The 22,278-nt window shown below is 46.2% G+C and overlaps 1 protein-coding gene and 1 pseudogene across 1 annotated transcript; both read left to right on the forward strand.

The window, feature by feature from the left end:
- The window catches only part of LOC139238301 (zinc finger protein 850-like), a 77,135-nt pseudogene extending 74,202 nt beyond the window's left edge, over positions 1-2,933 (forward strand).
- On the forward strand, positions 1,392-1,994 carry LOC139228713 (zinc finger protein 239-like). Its single transcript, XM_070859989.1, has one exon. The coding sequence runs from the start codon at positions 1,392-1,394 to the stop codon at positions 1,992-1,994; it is 603 nt and encodes a 200-aa protein (XP_070716090.1).
- Positions 2,934-22,278: the final 19,345 nt, after the last annotated feature.

Raw genomic sequence — 22,278 nt, forward strand, 5'->3', positions numbered from 1 at the left:
TCACCATGCATCCATTATGGATGCAAACTCTATTAGCATATAACATTAAAATTATGGATGAATAGAATGTGGGGTGACTAATTGTGGATTACAATATCTGTTGTGTTTCCATAATAGTACCTAGTCAATTAGCTGATGCCATGCTCTTGTCACGTTTGCAGAGGAAGATATCTAAGAATCATGTAGAGCAGAGGTGGACCGGAGGAGGTCCTGCTGAGCTCCACCCGCTCACGGACATGGAAGAATGTGCCGCAGCACTAATGGGCAGCCACAGTTGTTCTGCCACTTGTGGTGGTGCAGATCCCGTTGTTGCGCCACCTAAGTAATGTGTAAACCAGTGGTAATTTAAAGTAATTTAATGGCATTTCATTATAATATATCAATGATGTAATGTTATGCATGCAGCTTCTGTACTCTCAGGTTAATCATCTGTAACATCTCTCGTTCACATTTATTGCAGTAGTGTTGCTCCTCGCAGCGTAAGCATTCTCATGTCTACCCTTCTCTTCTAATAACTTCAATTATGTTTTGCAGCTACCCAGACTCCCGAGGCGCAAAGGGAGGCCCTTGCACCAACCCCTTTACCGTTGCAGCTCCAAATGTGGGGTGGAGGGGCGGTTTGTGTCCTCTGGGTATGCGCGGTTATTACCCTTGGCTACCGAGAGGGGTCGCTGTGTTGGACTCTGTGCAAACCGCGGTTCCGGGTGAGCATACGCAGACTCTCTGCTGTCAATCAACCATCAGGCAGACATGGCTGCTGGTGAGACCTGTTTTGACGAAGGGTTATCAACCTGAAACATGAACTCTGTCGCTCTCCACAGATGCTGCCAGACTTGCTGAGTGTCTCCAGCATTTTCTGTTTTGATTTCAGAATTTTGGGTTGTGCTGCCCATGTGCACCTCACTGGCAACAGAGGCGAAACACCGACTCGCCCCCACCTCAGCCGCACACGCAGACCAGTCGTTGCGGCCGTGCACTCGATGTTCCAACCGCGGGGGTTTGTGCGCAGGGCATGCGCGTTGTGAACCAATTGGGACGGGCGCTTGTGAAGCAGGAGGGAGAGGGCGGGGCCATGAGGCGCATGCGCGGGACTCGGCGTCAACAGAGTGCTTTCTGGGGCACGCGGGATTGTGGGTATTGCGGCTGCCATTATTGATCAACCAACCTGTGCAGCAGCTAGGGCCTTCAAATCAGCTTCACTGCCCTTGGGCTGGGAAAGGGGAAAATCAAACAACATTTTGTCTCTGATCCATTTCTAAACTCATTTTACAGAGTTCTAATGTAAAGACAAGAAGCTCAGACCAAACATCACGTCAAGATCTGATAATCACTCGATTCATCAGGACCTGAATCGGCCTTTACACATGGAAGGAGAGAGCAGCGATCGCAGCATGGACAAACCACACACGTGTTCCGTGTGTGGACCCGGATTCATCCGATCGCCCAACCTGGTGATACACGTGCACCGTCACACCGGGGAGAAACTGGGTAAAGGTGGGGACGCGGAAAGGGATTCAGTTCCCCATCTGCATTGGAAGTTCATCGGCGCAATCACACCAGGGACCTGTCCGTTCACCTGCTCAGTGTATGGGAAAGGATTTGTTTGTTCATCCCATCTGCCAACACACCAGCTTGTTCACACTGATGAGAGACCATTTACATGTTCTGACTGTGGGAAGAGCTTTAAAAGCCCCGGGGAGCTGAAGGTGCACCAGCGAGTTCAAACCGGAGAGAGGCCGTTCACCTGCTCCGTGTGTGGGAAGGGATTCAGTCAATCATCCCACCTGTTGACATACCAGCACCTCCACACTGGTGAGAGGCCATTCATCTGCTCCGAATGTGGGAAGGGATTCACTGAGTCATCCATCCTCCTGTCACACCAGCTTGTTCACACTGATGAGAGACCCTTTAAATGTTCTGACTGTGGGAACAGCTTTAAAAGCTCTAAGAGCCTTAAGAGTCACCAGCGTGTTCACACTGATCATAGAATCTAACAGCACAGAAGGAGGAGCTCCGGTACATGGTGTCTGTGCCGGCTCTTTGAGAGAGCTGTCCAATTTAGTCCCACACCCCAGCTTTATCCCCATAACCCTGCAAAACTAGTCCTCTTCAAGTACACGTCCAATTGCTGTTTGGAAGTTCCTATGGAACCTGATTCCACCATCCTTTCAGATGGTGCATTCCCGACCTTAACAACCCTCTGTGTGAAAGCAATTCTCCTCATTTCTTCTCTAGTTCTTGTGGTAATTATTTTAAATCTGTGACCTTTGGTTACCGACCCTTTTGCCAGAGGAAACAGTTTCTCCGTACATGTTCCACAATCCCTCGTAATTTTGAAAACCTCTATTAGGTCTCCCCTTAACCCTCTCTGCTCTAAAGGGAACAATCCCAGCTTCTCCAATCTCTTCACATAACTGAAGTCCCCCATCCCTGGTAACATCCTGGTAAACCTCCTCTGTACCCTCGCCAAGGCCTTGTCATCCTTCCTAAAGTGTGGTGCCCAGAACTTGACACAAGATTCCAGCTGAGGCTAAAACCTTGCAGCTATACAAAACCCTGGTTAGACCACACCTGGAGTAGTGAGCAGTTCTGCCGGACTTCAAGCATTAAGTTACAAGGAGAGATTGCACAAATTAGGGTTGTATTCCCTAGAATCTAGAAGATTAAGGGGTGATTTAATCGAACTTTTCAAGATATTAAGGGGAACAGACAGGGTAGATAGAGATAAACTATTTCCGCTGGTTGGGTATTCTAGGACTAGGGGCATATTCTAAAAATTAGAGCCAGACCTTTCAGGAGTGAAATTAGGAAATCCTTCTATACACAAAGGGTGGTAGAAGTTTGAAACTGTCTTCTACAAATGGCAACTGATGCTAGATCAATTTTTAATTTTAAATCTGAGATTGATCGCTTTTTTTTTAACCAAAGGCGTTAAGGGATATGGACCTGTAAACGTAGATTCTTTTCTCTCAATCTGGTTCAGTAAAATTACTGAGTCGAATACCTCTTGTGCTTTGAACAAAGCAGTCTTTATTTTACCGGCCGGCAAGACTTATCAGACAGAGGATATACATTCTCAATCGAGCGTACACACTCCCTACGGATAAGTGAAGTTACATCGTAAAGCGACAACAGTTATACATTCTCGGCAAAAGATAACAAGATAGGGCTAGAGTGACATCCTAGTTCAACCTATCTCTTTTGGTCCCTCTTTCCCTTTGTCCACTCATAAACCGACCTAAGTATGGTCTGATTTTAAACAAAGACCTTCTGTTAATGTTTCAGGTTAATAACATGATTTAATAAGACCTTGAGGTTTTTCTGCAAGCTGTGGGTTTTGTTCCAATATGTGTTAGTGTTGTAACATTTCGCAGTCTCGAGTCCGAGATGTCATGGCTATTCCTCCATGAATTCTTTGTTAGCTTATACTGTCCCTATACAATTCCCACGTTCTCAACTTCAATGTCTCTATACATTTTAAACATTCACATTCCCCCCTTTTATCATTCCATGATAACACTTAGGATCATTGTAGGAGTAAAATGTATAGGGAATGGGAACACACCTAATGTCCAGAAAAGTTCCCATTTTGTGCATAAACATAAGACATGTAGCTCTCATCACTGTCTCCCCTCCCATGCGCCGAAACTGTCATCTATCAACACTATTATACAGACTGTGGCATACAGACAGTTTCATCTTATGGCTCAGGATTCAGATAAATAGTCCAATTATTTTGCTGATTAAAAGAGTTCAGTTTTCCCGTCTCTCTTCTCAGGTCACCGTCGGTGTAGCTGGCTGTCTATCACTACGGGTAAAAGTTCAAACTGGTCCACATTCCAATTAGGATGCCAACGGCCTTGTTCAGCTATGGAGAAGAAGAAGTCTGGAACAGAAACAGGAGTTAGAATAACCAGTAAAATAGGTTCGTTAGAGGGTGGTGAGCTTGCAGTGGTGCAGGTGAACCCAGGCACTTTACCCCTCAACCTTGGCTGCAGTGGGGGTAGTGAGTAACACCTGAAAAGGCCCCTCCCATTGTGGCTCTAATCCCTTCCGAATCCATACTTCCCTGGTGCCACGAGGGACAATTCGGGTAAAACTGGGAGGTCGAGGTGAGCATCTTGAACCTGGTTTTGAACTAGTCGCAGAGCCTGAGTCAGAGAAAGAACATAGGTGGTCATCAGTCGAGCTGAGATCTCGTATCTAGGAACAATTTCCCTCATTAACACCTTAACAACAGTTTGAGCCTTATTGTCCAGGTTAGGGTAGGCTTCAATCCATCTGCTAAACACATCTACTATTACTAACACATATTTGTAACACTGAACTTTTTGCAACTCAATGTAGTCCAACTGAAATGTCTCAAAGGGACCTTCGGGTAGGGGCGTTTTACCCCAATCACAGGGGACTCCTTTCCCTGGATTATGTTGCTGGCAAACCAGGCAACGACTACTGATGTTCTGGGTGAGCGCCTGGAGTCTAGGGTGCCACCAAGTAGCCAAAAGTGTGTCACTCGTGGTCCTTGCTCCACAATGAGTAGCAAAATGCATACATTCAATAACCCATAGAGCCAACTTGTCAGATATGCAAGTCTGTTCCGCGGGAGTGGTCCAGAGTTTAGAAACATTGTCATAAGTACATGCATAATATTTCCACAACAGTTTATCTTTTTCAGGAGCGTCCTCCTGTGCTTTTATAACATCTTGGATGGTTGGCATTGGTTTTTCCGAGGCTAACTTATCCTTCGCAGGATTTTTAGTCTGACTCATAATTTTGGGCACTACCATCTGTTGGTCACGAGAGGCCTGTTTAGCCTCTTTGTCAGGACAACGATTCCCTATATCAACCAGAGAATTTCCGGTAGTGTGGGCGGTACATTTGACAATGGCAATGCGTTTGGGGAACATGAGGGCTTGCAACAAATCAGATACTAGCTGTTTGAGATATCTCATTCCCCTGTGAGGTTAGGAATCCCCTATTTTTCCATAATTGTCCGAAATCATGGGCTACTCCAAAGGCATACCCAGAGTCGGTATAGATATTAACCTTGAGGTCTTCAGCCAAGATACAGGCTCTGGTAAGGGCAAATAGTTCAGCTTGTTGGGCGGAATAGGCGGTCTCAAAGGCGGCAGATTCCACGATCTGATTCTCCTGGTTTACTATGGCGTATCCTGCGATTCGTGTACCTTCTGGATTAATTCCGTCAACATACATAATACAGTCTGGATCTTCAATTGGTACATCAACAAAATCTTCCCTGACTGATGTGGCCTCTTAAATTAAAGATACTGGGTTCTTCCTCATCTTGGGGTGGCTCAGTAAGAAAACAGGCCGGATTAATTGCAGTACAGTGCCGAAAGGTCAGTTTAGGATTGCCTGTGATTTCAGTGGGTTCTGTCGGATAGAGGGCCAGTCCACATTGCCCTGCACTGGGATCTCAATCGGATCAATGGGAGTATAACCCACTTGGGAGGGGTCCTCTGCCCACACATGAGGATCCACATAGTCAGGTATGTCCGAGCCAGTATGATGCTGTAGAGTCGTTAAGACCTTCTCGGGGTCCCCATGAAATTGGACTATTCGGCCATGTTTTACGATTTGCACATCCCGGCTGGTAGGGTCAGCCTCATCTATGGCCTTGCGTACCATAACTCCCAAATCTTTAGCATGGTGAGGGGCTAATACTTCATGAGCAATATGCGGTGCCATTGTTAGGGGCTGTTTCCACAGATTCTTATCCACTTCCACAAAATCTGCCTCTCTTTCCAGTCCAGTCACTCTAGCCCTTAATAGAATTCCCTTCACTTCCCCTTCGTGACCCTGATAAAAGTTCTGCAGGTCCTGATTCTTTCCACTGGGATTGTATGCTAGGGTCACGTGATAGGGTGCCTGCGGCAGGTCCAGAGACCACCACTGAGGGGTTCTAGTGGTATAATACTGCCGCTTAAGGGTTTCCTGTTTTACAATAATCCCATCATCTCCACACTCCAAATGCAACTGGAATTTGCAGAGGAGGTCTCTAGCCATCAAGTTACAGTCCAGATTGGTTGTGATAACAACTCGATGTTCCACCGATTCTTCCTGGTAACCCATTTTAACCGGTTCTGACACTGGGAATGTCGAGATTTGTCCCAGGAATCCTGAAAGTTCCTGTGTTTCAGTAGAGGCGGGGAGTTTAAGCTTTGATTGTACAGAAGACGTGAAGGCTCCCGTATCTATCAAAAAGGGTTGCCACTCATTCAGAATGGGTTCGTCGTCCGGGGAGGATCCCTGCACAATCAAGCTGTGTAGTCAATCGGGGGACAATTGACTAAAGGGGTTGTTCTGGGAGAAGTTAGTGTAAGTTCCTCCTTGCCCCCCTCCTCTTCCTTTTCCATGCTGACGGTAGGGGCAATTTTTATTCCAATGTCCTTCCTGCCCACAATTAAAACAGTCAATTCCTCTTACCCAGTCCCGGCCTCTTCCCATACCATGCCGGGGACAATAGGGAGGTTTATTAGCAGGGCTCGGGCCGTTTGGTTGTTTAGTATAACCGTATCCTTGCTTATCCATCCAATCCTGTATGCAACACTGCGGTTCTATTGATCCTTCCTCCCGAGATGGCTCTTCCTTTCTAGTCACGTATTCAGTCTTGACCCGGGTTGGGGGCGCACCTCCCCCCTCCCCTTTCTTTTCCTGCCAATAATATCTAACTGCCCTTTCCATTTGTCCGGATAGCGTGAGCAATCAAATAGTTGTTCGAAGATCACATAGACATCTATAGTGGGGTGGTCTGCAGCTTGTTGTGCATCAGGGTTTGGCATTGGTCTGACAGGGAATTGGTGTCGGGACTTTGGGATCTTGGAAATCATTTCTAGGTCGGAGGATATTTCGGAGCTGTCTGACTGCTTGACAGTTCTGCGTCTCGATCGGCGGGGGTGTTTGCTATGTCTTTCACAACTTGGACTGGTAGATTGACTAGAAGATTTACGGGACTGTCTGTGAGTGAGATATAGTTCTTCCCTTTCGAGTGTGAGATCTGGTCCTTTCGGCTATATTGCTTGTGAACTGGGGATCCGAATCGCTATCAGAGGATGAGGAGTCAGTTTGGGTTTGTTGCTTTGGTGGTATGGGGTTATTTTTAACTCCTCTCGCCGGAGTGTAAGGTGGAGGGTGTTGGGAAGAGGACTGGAGCAAGGGGCCAGGGGGTTCGGGAGGCGCCGTTGGGCGCTGAGTCAGTGACCACTCATCAATTTCATCATCAGCCTCGGTTAACACAAAGCCAGCCATTTTACTACGTAGTCGGTCAATACCGTTCTCAGAGGTCCCAGAGGAGCTCTTAGTAAGTTTCTCGTGCGCACATTCTTTTTTTTTTAAGACGTCTACAGTTTTAACGTGTTCCCTCTGTCAATGAAAGTCCTAATTTAATAGCATTTGTTTGCCAACTTGACAGAAGTGATGTATCTTTTAATTTTTTTTTTGACAATCCCTGTGCTTTTTTTTTTTACTACCTCTATGCTTCTAGTGCCACCTAGAGGCCATTGATCATCTCCCAATAATTTGTTCAGGGCTCCTGATAATTTTCTAAAGTCTTCAGCTCTTTCAGGGAATTCTTCCCATAACTTTTGTAGCGGACTACCCGCATCCGTTGTTTTATCCAACTGATTACCCATTATCGTGTCGTTACGCGTTCACGTAGTCGTGCGATTTAAACAAACTTAAAACGAACAGACTTTACTGAAAAACAGACTTAACAAACTTACTAATCTAACACAAAGTCGCGTCGCCCCGCGGCTCGCGTCACCACGCGATTCCACCTAAACAAGCTTAACAAACTCAACAATAAACGGACTTACTGAAATCAGCACTGACTTTCGCGGTTCGCGTTGCTGCGCGTTCTCGTCGGCCCACATTTACTCGCGCGCTCGCGCCGCTGCACGTCTCGCATCACCACGCGTTTACGTTGCCGTGCGTCTGCGTCTGCCTTCCTCCACTCGGCCGCACGCTCGCGCCGCTGCCGTCTTGTGTCGTTGCGCGTCAGCGCCGCTGCGCGTCTGCGTCAGCCCTCCTCCTCTCGGCCGCACACTCGCACCGTTGCGCGTCAGCGCCGCTGCGCGTTCGCGTCGGCCCTCCTCCTCTCGGCCGCACGCTCGCGCCGCTGCGCATCTCGCGTCGTTGCGCGTCAGCGCCGCTGCGCGTTCACGTCGGCCCTACCTTCCGAGTTGCTGCGTGATTTAAATTCAATCAGTGCCTAGACGGGCCAAGTGATATACAAGGTCGACGTCATACCTGAATTGAACACCTATCCTCTATTTAATTCCCCATAAGCCTTACTTACTCCTGTGAGCCTAATTTTCTAAATTTGATTTCTTATGAGCCTTCTTTAATTTCTTTTAGTCTCCAAATTTCCCTATCCTTTCGCGTCACTGCGCAGTTTAAATCCAATCAGTCAATGAAAGCCCTAATTTAATGGAGTTTTTCTGCCTACTGGACAGGAGTGATTTTTTTCTTTTAGACTGCAGTGGAATTTTTCTCATAATTTAAAATCTCAGAACATTTTGTTTTCAGCACCTATTTAGTACGTTACTTTTTTTCTTTTCCATAACTAGAGAGAAGTCTGGCACGTAGGCTGTGGACTGCTTTTCGTTATCTCAATTGTTCCAGCCTCAAGGTCGTGTTATTTAATATAATTTTTTTTTTTTTAATCCTTTTGAATCCATCTCAGTTGTTTTGCTGTGCCTTCTCTGAATGTTTCCTTTCAACAAGTTTGTGAGCATGTTAAATCCTTTTTTTTTTAACCACCGGGACCATGTAATTTTTTCTTTTTTTTTTAACAAACCTATCCTTTGTGCATTTCCTGGCTCCGTAACTTATCATCCGAATATACGTAATTCAATAAGGTTCATACTCTTAAACTTCCCACATACAGGACAACACTACGAAGGGTTAAAACAAACTTTCATTCTGTTTGAGATAAAACAAACCACAACTCCCCGGCTTTTTTTTTTACAGTAAAAATCACAGAAGCATTTCTCATTGAAACAGACATTCACAAGAGTCTCTTTTCTTTCCTATTAATTTTTGGATCCATGATTGATCATCTATCCCTATCTAGCTCTAACTATAACCTATCTTTCCAAGTCGCCGCTTGGTTTGCGTCATCGCGCAATTTCCCTATCTCTATCCCTATTCTAAGTTTGAAAGGTATTCACCAGATTGTCCTGGATCTCGTTCAGACACTACCTGAGAACCAGCGAGTGGCTAAACTTTCCTCAGACTTTTGAAACCAGGGGAAACTGGAGCAGTATTGAAATCATACTCACTCCAGTGGCCACTTTCCCCTCGTCTCGTCCAAGGCTAGTCTGGCTCTTAATTCACAAGTTTTCGGCAGTCGTCCGTTGAGATCCCACTTCTGACACCAAATGTAAACATAGATTCTTTTCTCTCAATCTGGTTCAGTAAAATTACTGAGTCGAATACCTCTTGTGCTTTGAACAAAGCAGTCTTTATTTTACCGGCCGGCAAGACTTATCAGACAGAGGATATACATTCTCGATCGAGCGTACACACTCCCTACGGATAAGTGAAGTTACATCGTAAAGCGACAACAGTTATACATTCTCGGCAAAAGATAACAAGATAGGGCTAGAGTGACATCCTAGTTCAACCTATCTCTTTTGGTCCCTCTTTCCCTTTGTCCACTCATAAGCCGGCCTAAGTATGGTCTGATTTTAAACAAAGACCTTCTGTTAATGTTTCAGGTTAATAACATGATTTAATAAGATCTTGAGGTTTTTCTGCAAGCTGTGGGTTTTGTTCCAATATGTGTTAGTGTTGTAACATTTCGCAGTCTCGAGTTCGAGATGTCATGGCTATTCCTCCATGAATTCTTTGTTAGCTTATACTGTCCCTATACAATTCCCACGTTCTCAACTTCAATGTCTCTATACATTTTAAACATTCACAGACCAAAGGCGGTTGTGTAGAGTTAGGTCGCAGATCAGCCATGATCTCATTGAATGGCAGAACAGGCTCGAGGGGCTGAATAATGGCCTACTCCTGTCCTATGTTCCTAACTAGTGATGTGTAAAGGTTTAGTGTAACTTAGTTGCTTTTGTATTCAATGGCCCTATTTGCAAAGCCAAGTGTCCCATACGCTTTCTGAACCGCCTTACCAACTTGCAGTTGCACTTTCAAGAATTTGTGAATATGCACCCCAGGTCCCTCTGCTCTTGCACCCCTCAAAATATTGGCACTTAGATTATACTGCCTCTCCATGTTGCTTCTCTAAAAATGCATCACTTCACACATCCTCATTTTATTGCATCTGCCATGTGTCTGACCATTTCACCAGTCTGTCTATGTCCTTCTGAGGTCTGCTACTATCATGCTCACTATTTACAATGTTGCCAAGTTTTGTATCATCCGCAAACTTTGAAATTGTGCCCAAGTCCAGGTTATTTATATACAATAAGAAAAGTGATGGTGCTAATACCGACCCCTGGGGGACCCCACTGCATTCTTCACTTCAATCAAAAAAACATCCCTCAGCACTACTCTCTGCCTCCTATCCCTTTATATACCAATTATATACTCAAATTACCATCATTCCATTAATTCCATGTGCTATTTTCCGATTAACTCACTTATGTGGTACTTTATTAAATGCCTTTTGAAAGTCAATATACACAACATCTACAGCATTCATCAACCATAGAATCATAGAAATTTACAGCAAGGAAGGAGGCCATTTCGGCCCATTATGTCCGCGCCGGCCAACTAAGAGCTATCCAGCCAATTTCCACTTTCCAGCTCTTGGTCCGTAGCCCTGTAGGTTACGGCACTTCAAGTGCATATCCAATTACTTTTTAAATATGGTGAGGGTTTCTGCCTCTACCACCCTTTTAGGCAGTGAGTTCCAGACCTCTAGCACCCTCCGGTGAAGAAACTTCTCATATCCTCTAATCCTCCCCCCAATTACTTTAAATCTATGCCCCCTGGTTGTTGACCCCTCTGCCAAGGGAAACATCATCATATGCAGTCCATCGGAGTCGAGGATGACATGCTTCCACACTAAAAATGAGTTGGGTGACTGAAGAGTCCAATGCGGGACCTACAGTCTCTGTCACAGGTGGGGCAAGCTGTGGTTGAAGGAACGGGTGGGTGGGGTGCCTGGGTTGCCGCGCGCACCTTCCGCTGTCGACGCTTGGCTTCAGCTTGCTCTCGTCGAAGACACTCGAGATGTTCAGCGCCTTCCCGGATGCTTTGGGCGGTCTTGGGCCAGGGATTCCCAGGTGTCGGTGGGGATGTTACAGTTTTTCAAGGAGGTTTTGAGGGGGTCCTTGAAGCATTTCCTCTGCCCACCTGGGGCTCACTTGCAGTGTCGGAGCTCCAAATAGCGCACTTGTTTTGGGAGTCTCGTGTCAGGCATGCCGATGCTGTGGCCCGTCCAGCGGAGCTGATTGAGCGTGATCAATGCTTCAATGCTGGGGATGTTGGCCTGAGCGAGAACAGTGATGTTGTTGCGCCTATCCTGCCCATGTTTTGAGGTGCCTGCTATACATAGTCCATGTCTCTGAGCCATATAGGAGGACGGGTAATCACCACTGCTCTCTAGACCATGAGCTTGGTACTGGGTTTAAGGTCCTGGTCTTCAAACACTTTCTTCCTCAGGCAACCGAAGGCTGCACTGGCACACTGAAGGCAGTGTTGGCCCTCGTTGTCGATGTCTGCCCTTTTTGACAGTAGGCTCCCGAGGTATGGAAAATGGTCTTCGTTGTCCAAATCCTCGTCGTGGATCTTGATAACTGGGGGGCAATGCTGTGTGGCAGGTTGGTAGAGGACCTTTGTCTTAGGGATGTTTAGTGTGAGGTTCATGCTTGCGTATGCCTCGGTGAAGGTGTTGATGATGGCTTGGAGTTCGGCCTCTGAGTGTGCGCAGATGCAGGCATCGTCTGCGTACTGTAATTTGATGACGGAGGATGGGACGATCTTGGATCTGGCCTGGAGGGGGCGGAGGTTGAACAGATTCCTGTTTGTCCTGTAATTTAGCTCCACTTCAGCGGGGAGCTTGCTGAGGGTGAGATGGAGCATTGCTGCAAGGAAGATCGAGAAGAGCATTGGTGCGATGACACAGCCTTGCTTGACCCCGGTCCAAATGTGGAATGGGTCTGTGATGGATCCGTTGGTCAGGATCACGGCTTGCATGTCATCGTGGAACAGGTAGAGGATGGTGACAAACTTTTGAGGGCAGCCGAATCTGAGGAGGAAGCTCCATAATCCCTCACAGTTGACAATATCGAAGGCTTTTGTGAGGTCAAAGAAAGCCATGTACAAGGGTTGGTGCTATTCTCTGCATTTATCTTATATCTGTCACACAGTGAAGATCATGTCCATTGTGCCCCTTAGTGGGCGGAATCAGCATTGCTACTCTGGGAGGAGCTCTTCAGCCACAGAGAGAAAGCAATTGAGGAGGATTCTTGCGATTACTTTCCCGATGGTCGACAGCAGGGAGATTCCTCTGTAGCTACCATGTCTCTGAGAACTTCCGGCATGCTCTCCTCCTTCCAGAGAAGAGAGATAGAAACATAGAAAATAGGTGCAGGAGCAGGCTATTCGGCCCGTCGAGCCTGCACCACCATTCAATATGATCATCGCTGAACATGCAACTTCGGTACCCAATTCCTGCCTTCTCTCCATAGCCCCAATCCCTTTAGGCGTAAGGGCCACATCTAACTCCCTTTTGAATATATTCAAAGAACTGGCCTCAACAACTTTCTGTGATAGAGAATTCCACAGGTTCACCACTCTCTGGGTGAAAAGGTTTCTCCTCATCTCGGTCCTAGATGGCTTACCCCTTATCCTTAGACTGTGACCCCTGGTTCTGGACTTACCCAACATCGAGAACATTCTTCCTGCATCTAACCTGTGCAATCCCATCAGAATTTTATATGCTTCTATGAGATCCCCTCTCATTCTTTTAAATTCCAGTGAATATAAGCCTAGTTGATCCAGTCTTTCTTCATATGTCATTCCTGCCATCCCGGGAATCAATCTGGTGAACCTTTGCTGCACTCTCTCAATAGCAAGAATGTCCTTCCTCAGATTAGGAGACCAAAACTGCACACAATACTCAAGGTGTGGTCTCATCGAGGCCCTGTACAACTGCAGCAAGACCTCCCTGCTCATACACTCAAATCGTTTCGCTATGAAGGCCAACATGCCGTTTGCTTTCTTTACTGCCTGCTGTACCTGCATGCCTACTTTCAATGACTGATGTACCATGACACCCAGGTCTCGTTGCACCTCCCCTTTTACTAATCTTTCACCATTCAGTTAATAATCTGTCTTCCTGTTTTTGTCACCAAAATGGATAATCTCACACTTATTCACATTATACTGCATCTGCCATGCATTTACCCACTCATCTAACCTGTCCAAGTCACCCTGCAGCCTCTTAGCATCCTCCTCACAGCTCAAACTGCCACCCAGCTTAGTGTCATCTGCAAACTTGGAGATATTACATTCAATTCCTTTGTCTAAATCATGAATATATATTGTAAATAGCTGGGGTCCCAGCACTGAACCTTGCGGTACCCCACTAGTCACTGCCTACCATTCTGAAAAGGACCCGTTTATTCCTACTCTTTGCTTCCTGTCTGCCAACCAGTTCTCTATCCACATCAATACATTATCCCCAATACCATGTGCCTTAATTTTGTACACTAATCTCTTGTGTGGGAACTTGTCAAAAGCCTTTTGAAAGTCCAAATACACCACATCCACTGGTTCTCTCTTATCCATTCGAATAGTTACATCCTCAAAAAGTTCTAGAAGATTTGTCAAGTATTAATTACCTTTCATAAATCCATGCTGACTTGGACTGATCCTATCACTGCTTTTCAAATGCGCTGCTATTTCATCCTTAATGATTGATTCCAGCATTTTCCCCACTACCGATGTCAGGCTAACCGGTCTATAATTGCCTGTTTTCTCTCCCTCCTTTTATGGGGTTACATTGGCTACCCGCCAATCCATAGGAACTGATCCAGAGTCTATAGAATGTTGGAAAATGACCACCAATGCATCCACTATTTCTAGGGCCACTTCCTTAAGTACTCTGGGATGCAGACTATCAGGCCCTGGGGATTTATTGGCTTTCATCCCATCAATTTCCCTAACACCATTTCCTGACTAATAAGGATTTCCCTCAGGTCATGAGGTCATGAGTCCGTGCCAGTAGTGCTTCTCTGCCATGTTTTAGTGCTTTGGGGGAATTCCATCAGCTCCTGATGCCTTGTTCTTCAGTTGTCGGATGGCCTTTTCAACCTCGTGCAGGGCTGGGGGTTGTGCTAAGATGGTAGCTGATGGCATGCTGTGAAATGGAGTCGAGGACACTCACGTCGAAGACTGTCTCGGTTAAGAAGATCCTCGAAGTGCTCCTTCTAGCGGGCACTGACTGCCTCTCTGTCCTCGATGAGTACCTCTCCGTTCTTGGCCAGCAGTGGGATAGGGCCTTGGATGCTTGGGCCGTAGGTCGTCTTGACTGCGCTGAAGGTCAGCCATAATCTTATTGAATGGTGGTGCAGGCTCGAATGGCCTGCTCCTGCACCTATTTTCTATGTTTCTATGAAGAATCCTTGCACGTCGTGATTGTCGGCCAGCTGCTGGATTTCTTGTGCTTTCTGCACCCACCATCTTCTTTAGGTCATGGGTTTCCCGTTGGACCTTGGCCTTCAGACGTCTGTAGAGCTGCCTTCTTGCCCTCGAGTTGTGTTGCTGCTTCCAGTCCAAGAATGCCTTGCACTTGCGGCATATTAGCTCCTGGTCGTTCTCATCGAACCAGTCTTGGTGTTTCCTGGTCAAGTGACTGAGCGTCTCTTCGCAGGTATTAATTATGGAAGCCTTGAGGGCAGACCAGGCACTGTGGACACTGCGCCAGGTTGGTAGCGAGGCGCTGGCTGAATAGGGCTTTCTTAGCAGGATCTTTGAGTGCTCCGGCATTGATTTTCCTGCGGCATTGTTTCTGTTGCCACCGCTGTTTTGGGACAATGGTGATGACAGAGCGAATTAGGTGGTAATCTGTCCAGCAGTTATCAGCTCCTGTCATGGCGTGGGTGATGCGCACGTCTTTGCAGTTCCTCGCTCGGACGATGATGTAGTCTACCAGATGCCAGTGCTTGAAGCGAGGGTGTTGCCATGCAGCTTTATATTTGTCCTTCTGACAGAACAGAGTATTGGTTATGACGAAACCGTGCTGTAAGCATTTCATCAGGAGGAGTGTGCCTTTGTAGTTGGCTTTCCCCCTCTCTGCCTGTCCTTCCTATCCACTCTATCCAGGCCCCTCATCATTTTATACACCTCAATCAGGTCTCCCCTTAACCCTCTGTTACTTCATCAACAAACTCAATCAGGTTAGTCAGACACAATTTGCTTTCAACAAATCCATATTGGCTGCCCCTTATTAACACATGCTTCTCCAAGTGAGAATTAATTTTGTCCTTGACCGAGTGTGGCATCAAGGAGCCTAGTAATACTGAAGTCAATGGGAATCGGGGAAAACTCCAGTGGCTGGAGTCATACCGAGCATAAAGGTAAATGGTTGTGTAAATGGAAGCTTGGCCTTTATTGCAAGGGGATGGAGTATAAAAGCAGGGAAGTCTTGCTACAGTTATACAGGGTATTGGTGAGGCCACACCTGGAATACTGCGTACAGTTTTGGTTTCCATATTTAAGAAAGGATATACTTGCTTTGGAGGCAGTTCAGAGAAGGTTCACTAGGTTGATTCTGGAGATGAGGGGTTGACTTATGAGAAAAGGTTGAGTAGGTTGGGCCTCTACTCATTGGAATTCAGAAGAATGAGAGGTGATCTTATCGAAATGTATAAGATTATTAGGGGGCTTGACAAGGTGGATGCAGAGAGGATGTTTCCACTGATGGGGGAGACTAGAACTAAGGGGCATAATCTTAGAATAAGGGGCCGCCCATTTAAAACTGAGATGAGGAGGAATTTCTTCTCTGAAGGTTGTAAATCTGTGGAATTCGCTGCCTCAGAGAGCTGTGGAAACTGGGTCATTGAATAAATTTAAGACAGAGCTAGACAGTTTCTTAACGGATGAAGGATTATGGGAAATGGGCAGGGAACTGGACCTAAATCCATGATTGGATCAGCCAAGATCGTATTAAATGGCAGAGCAGGCTCGAGGGGCCGGCTGGCCTACTCCTGCTCCAATTTCTTATGTTCTTATGCGCGGTTATTACCGATGGCGACCAAGAGGGGTTACTGTGCCGGACGCGTTTCCACATGTGCGTACTCTCGGCTGCTGGTGAGACTTGTAAAGTCATAGAATCACAGAAATTTACAGCACAGAAGGAGGCCATTCGGCCTATCATGTCCGGGCCAGCCAACAAAGAGCTATCCAGTAAGGCTGTGTCATCGCACCAATGCTCTTCTCAATCTTCCTCGCTGCAATGCTTCATCTCACCTTTAACAAGCTCCCTGCTGGAGTGGAGCTAATCTACAGGACAAGCAGGAAATTGTTCAACCTTCGACGCCTCCAGTCCAGATCCAAGGTTGCTCCAACCTCGTCATTAAATTATAGTATGCAGACGTCGCTTCCGTTTGTAGAACTCCAAACCATCGTTGATACCTTCAGCAAAGCGTACGACAGTCTGGGCCTTACATTAAACATCCGTAAGACAAAGGTTCTCTACCAAACTGCCCCTGCCACACAGCACTGCTTCCCCCACCTCCCTGAATTATCAAGATCCATGATGAGACCTTGGACAACGTGGACCATTTTCCATACCTCGGGAGCCTATTGTCAGCAAGTCCAACACTGCCTTCATTGTGCCAGTGCAGCCTTTTGGTCGCCTGAGGAAAAGAGTGTCCGAAGACCACGATCTCAAACGTGGCACCAAGCTCATGGTCTATAGAGCAGTAGTGATACCCGCCCTCCTATATGCTTCAGAGACATGGACTATGTACAGTAGGCACCTCAAAGCAGTGGAGAAGTACTACCAATGCTGCCTCCGCAAAATCCTGCAAATTCATTGGCAGGATAGGCACACCATTGTCTAAGTGTTCTCTCAGCATCGAAGCATTGACCACGCTCGATCAGTTCCGTTGGACGGGCCACATTGTCTGCATTCCCAATACGAGACTCCTGAAACAAGATCTCTTCGACAAGCAAGTCCCGGGAGGGCAGAGAAAATGCTTCAAGGACACTCAATGCCTCCTTGAAAAAATGTAACATCCCCACTGACTTGGGAATCCCAGGCCCAAGACCGCTCAAAATGAAGAAGAAGCATCCGAGAATGTGCCAAACACTCCGAGTCTCTTCGTCGGGAGCATGGGAAAGTCAAGCACAGACAGCGGAAGGAGCGCACGATAAATCAAGCTTCCCACCCACCTGTCCCTTCAACCACCATCTGCCCCACCAGTGACAGAGACTGTAGGTCCTACATTGGTCTCTTCAGTCACCTTCAAACTCATATTGGTGAGGAAGCAAGTCATCCTCGACTGCGGGGGACTGCTTAAGAAGAAGGCTTTAGAGCTCTTGGTCTGTAGCCTTGTAGGTTACAGCACTTCAAAAGAAAGAAAGACTTGCATTTCATATCGCGCCTTTCGTGACCACCAGATGTCTTAAAGTTCTTTACAGAGAATTAAGTACTTTTGGAGTGTAGTCACTGTTGTAATGTGGAAAACGCGGCAGCCAGTTTGCGCACAGCAAGCTCCCACAAACAGCACTATGATAATGACCAGCTAATCTGTTTTTGTTATGTTGATTAAGGGGTATATATTGGCCAGGACACTGGGGATAACTCCCCTGCTTTTCTTCAAAATAGTGCCATGGGATCTTTCATGTCCACTTGAAAGAGCAGACAGGACCTCAATTTAACGTCTCATCCGAAAGACGGCACTTCCCACAGTGCAGCGCTCCCTCGCCACTGCACTGGAGTGTCAGCCTAGATCTTTGTGCTCAAGTCCCTGGAATGGGATTATGAATCCACAACCTTCTGACTCATATGCGAGTGTGCTACCCACTGAGCCATAGCTGACCCCTCCTAAAGGGAAATAGGTCCTTCCTATCCACTCTATCTAGACCCCTCATAATTTTATACACCTCATAGGTCTCCCCTCAGCCTTCCCTGTTACAAAGAAAACAACCCCATCCTATGCAATCTTTCCTCATAGCTAAAATTTTACAATCCAGGCAACATCCTCATAAATCTTCTCTGTACACTCTATAGTGCAATCATATCTTTCCTGTAATGTGTTGATCAGAACTGCATGCAGTACTCTAGCTGTGGCCTAACTAGTGTTTTATACAGTTCAAGCATAACCTCCCTGTTCTTATATTCTCTGTCTTGACTAATAAAGGCAAGTATCCCGAATGCCTTCTTAACCACCTTATCTACCTGGCTTGCTACCTTCAGGGATCTGAGAACATACACTCCAAGGTCCCTTTGCTCCTCTACCATTCTGCCACTGGAAAGAGTTTCTCCTTATTTAGTGTATTAAAACCGTTCATGATTTTGAACATCTCTGAAATTTCCTCTTCCACTTTTCTGCTCCAAGAAGAATAACCCCAGCTTCTCCACTGAAGTCCTTCATCCTTGGCACCATTCTAGTAAATCTCTTCTGCTCCCTCTCAGGCGAAGACATCCTTCTGAAAGTGTGGTGCCCACAATTGAAAATGCGCCAGCTGAGGCCTAACTAATGTTTTATAACAGTTTAGCATGACTAAAGATCAAATGCTGATATTTCTGTGATGGGGTTTAGAAGGGTGAGGTTTATCCAGTCAGTTGGATGTGAACCTAAACAAGTGCATTTGGAACAGAGAGCCAGGGACACACTATGTAACCGGGCACAAACACTCCTGCATAGCCCAGACATCACTTGTTTCCCACTTGGCCCAAAAAGATTATATTGCAACAATTCATTTGATTTGACTTTAAATAGTTTTGTTTATAAATTTAATTATGCTTCTCTAATTTTATTTCTTAACTCAGATTCACGGTCTCATTTTACTTCTTCCTCTGAGCCCCTCAACTTCATCTGGCAGCGTAATGTTGGCGAGTGGTGACTGATTGCCTGGGAACCAACAGGAAGAGAGCTCAGAGGCCGGAGGGCCAAGGGAGCATCGTATTCAGCAACCAATCGCGATGCTTGAGGGGTGGATCCTGAGTCGGCTTGTCAGGCGAATCAGTGTGAACCCCTGTTAAACAATTTATCTTTCAATATTTAAATTGAGATTTCTTTTGTCAACCAAACAGTTTAACATTTGTCAGTATTTCGTTTTCCTGGAGTTCCTATTCTAAGTTTCAAACACTTCAGTGCCAAGTGGACCAGGTGTTTAAAGGTTATTCAATTCCCTCTTTCCATGTCGCTGTTAGTTAAAGGTACAGAGATTGATTTCCCTCATTATGCATCTTTCATAGTTAAAGTAACATTCTTCCTGTTAGTCACATTCAGCATTGGGGGAGACAGCTGGTGGCTTTATCCTTTAAAAATCCCATCCTCTTCTTCAAATCCCTCCAAGGCCTCGCCCCTCCCTATCTCTGTAACCTCCTCCAGCCCACCAACACTCTTAATAAGGAGAAATAACTTTCAGTGTCAGAAGAATCGATCACCAGAGGACGCCGATTTAAGGTGATTGGCAAATGAACCAGATACTACATGAGGGAAAAAAATGAAGCAGCAAGTTGTTATGACGTGGAACGCACTGCCTGAAAGGGTGGTGGAAGCAGATTCACTTGTAACTTTTCAAAAGAGATAAATATTTGAGTTGAAAAAATTGGCAGCATTATGATGCAAGGGCAGGAGAGTGAGACTAATTCTACAACTTGGGAGGGCCAAGAGAGGAAAGAATGTTCCAGAGAAACTAGAACTGTCTGTTCAGAATTTCTAGCATGGCAGGGCAGCTCCGTCCCATGGAATGCACATCCTACGCCATATGGGAAATCCTGGAGACTTCTCGTGGCATGGACGACCACATGTGCAGAAAGTGTCGCCAGCTAGAGCACCTCGAGCTCTTGGTTTTGGAGCTTGAGCAGCAGCTGGCATCACTGCGGTGCATCCATGAGCACGTTTCAGGAGGTGGTCACCTCGCAGCTTAAGTGTGTGCAGGCAGAGAAGGAATGGGTAACCACCAGGCAGACAAGAAGGACTAGGCAGGTAGGGCAGGAGTCCCCTGAGAACATCTCGCTCGCTAACCATTTTTCAGTTCTGGATACTGGAGAGGGCGATGGTTCCTCTGGGGAGTGCAGCCAGAGCCAATTTCATGGCACCAGGGGTGGCTCAGCTGCACGGGGGGGAGGAAGAAGAATGGAAGAGCAATAGTGGTAGGGAATTCGATAGTTAGGCGTTTCTGCGGCTGCAGTCATGACTCCAGGATGGTATGTTGCCTCCCTGGTGCCAGGGTTAAGGATGTCACTGAAAGGGTGCAAAACATTCTATGGGGGGGGCGGGGGGTGTGGTGAACTGCCAGAGATCGTGGTCCATATCCGTGCCGATGACATAGGTAGAAGTCCTACAAGACGAATTTAGGGAGCTGGGTGCTAAATTTAAAAAGTAGGACCTCAAAAGTAGTAATCTCAGGATTGCTACCAGTGCCATGTGCTAGTCAGAGTAGGAATCGCAGGATAGCTCAGATGAATACGTGGCTTGAGGAGTGGTGCAAAAGGGAGGGATTCAAATTCCTGGGACATTGGAACCGGTTCTGGGGGAGGTGGGACCAGTACAAACCGGACGGTCTGTACTTGGGCAAGACTGAAACCAATGTCCGAGGGGGAGTGTTTGCTAGTGCTGTTGGGGAGGAGTTAAACTAACATAGCAGGGGGATGGGAACCTCTGCAGGGAGACAGAGGGAAATAAAATGGAGGCAGAAGCAAATGATAGAAAGGAGAATAGTAAAAATGGAGGGCAGAGAAACCCAAGGCAAAAACAAAAAGGGCCACATTACAGCAAAATTCTAAAGGGGCAAAGTATGTTAAAAAGATAAGCCTGAAGGCTCTGTGCCTTCAGAATAAGGTGGACGAATTAACTGCGCAGACAGCAGTTAACGGATATGATGTAATTGGTATCACGGAGACATGGCTCCAGGGTGACCAAGGCTGGAAACTCAACATCCAGGGGTATTCAACATTTAGGAAGGATAGACAGAGAGGAAAAGGAGGCGGGGTGGCGTTGCTGGTTAAAGAGGAAATTAATGCAATAGTAAGGAGGGACATTAGCCTGGATGATATGAAATCGGTATGGGTGGAGCTGCGGAATACCAAAGGCAGAAAACGCTAATGGGGGTTGTGTACAGACCACCAAACAGTAGCAGTGAGGTTGGGGACAGCATCAAACAAGAAATAAGGGATGTGTGCAATAAAGGTACAGCCATTATCATGGGTGACTTTAATTTACATATTGATTGGGCTAACCGAACTGGTAGCAATGCGGTGGAGGAGGATTTCCTGGAGTGTATTGGGGATGGTTTTCTAGACCAATATGTCGAGGAACCAACTAGAGAGCTGGCCATCCTAGACTGGGTGATGTGTAATGAGAAGGGACTAATTAGCAATCTTGTTGTGCAAGGTCCCTTGGGGAAGAGTGACCATAATATGGTATAATTTTTAATTAAGATGGAGAGTGACACAGTTAATTCGGAAACTAGGGTCCTGAACTTAAGGAAAGGTAACTTCGACGGTATGAGAGGTGAATTGGCTAGAATAGACTGGCAAAGGATACTTAAAGGGTTGATGGTGGATAAACAATGGCAAACATTTAAAGATCACGTGGATGAACTTCAGCAATTGTATATCCCCGTCTGGAGTAAAAATAAAATGGGGAAGGTGGCTCAACCGTGGCTAACAAGGGAAATTAAGGATAATGTTAAAACCAAGGAAGAGGCATATAAATTGGCCAGAAAAAGCAACAAACCTGAGGATTGGGAGAAATTTAGAATTCAACAGAGGAGGACTAAGGGTTTAATTAAGAGGGGGAAAATAGAGTACGAGAGGAAGCTTGCAGGGAACATAAAAACTGACTGCAAAAGCTTCTGTTAATATGTGAAGAGAAAAAGATTAGTAAAGACAAACGTAGATTCCTTGCAGTGGGATTCAGGTGAATTTATAATAGGGAACAAAGAAATGGCAGACCAATTGAACAAATACTTCGGTTCTGTCTTAACGAAGGAAGACACAAATAACGTTCTGAATGTACTCGGGGACAGTGGGTCTAGTGAGAAGGAGGAACTGAAGGATATCCTTATTAGGTGGGAAATTGTGTTGGGGAAATTGATGGGATT

Source organism: Pristiophorus japonicus, chromosome 2, assembly GCF_044704955.1.
Source record: "Pristiophorus japonicus isolate sPriJap1 chromosome 2, sPriJap1.hap1, whole genome shotgun sequence".
In the NCBI taxonomy this organism is placed as follows: Eukaryota; Metazoa; Chordata; class Chondrichthyes; family Pristiophoridae; genus Pristiophorus; species Pristiophorus japonicus.

Coding starts and splice junctions, on each gene's coding strand:
- LOC139228713 (XM_070859989.1), top strand. CDS start 1,392: ATGGACAAACCACACACGTGTTCCGTGTGTGGACCCGGATTCATCCGA.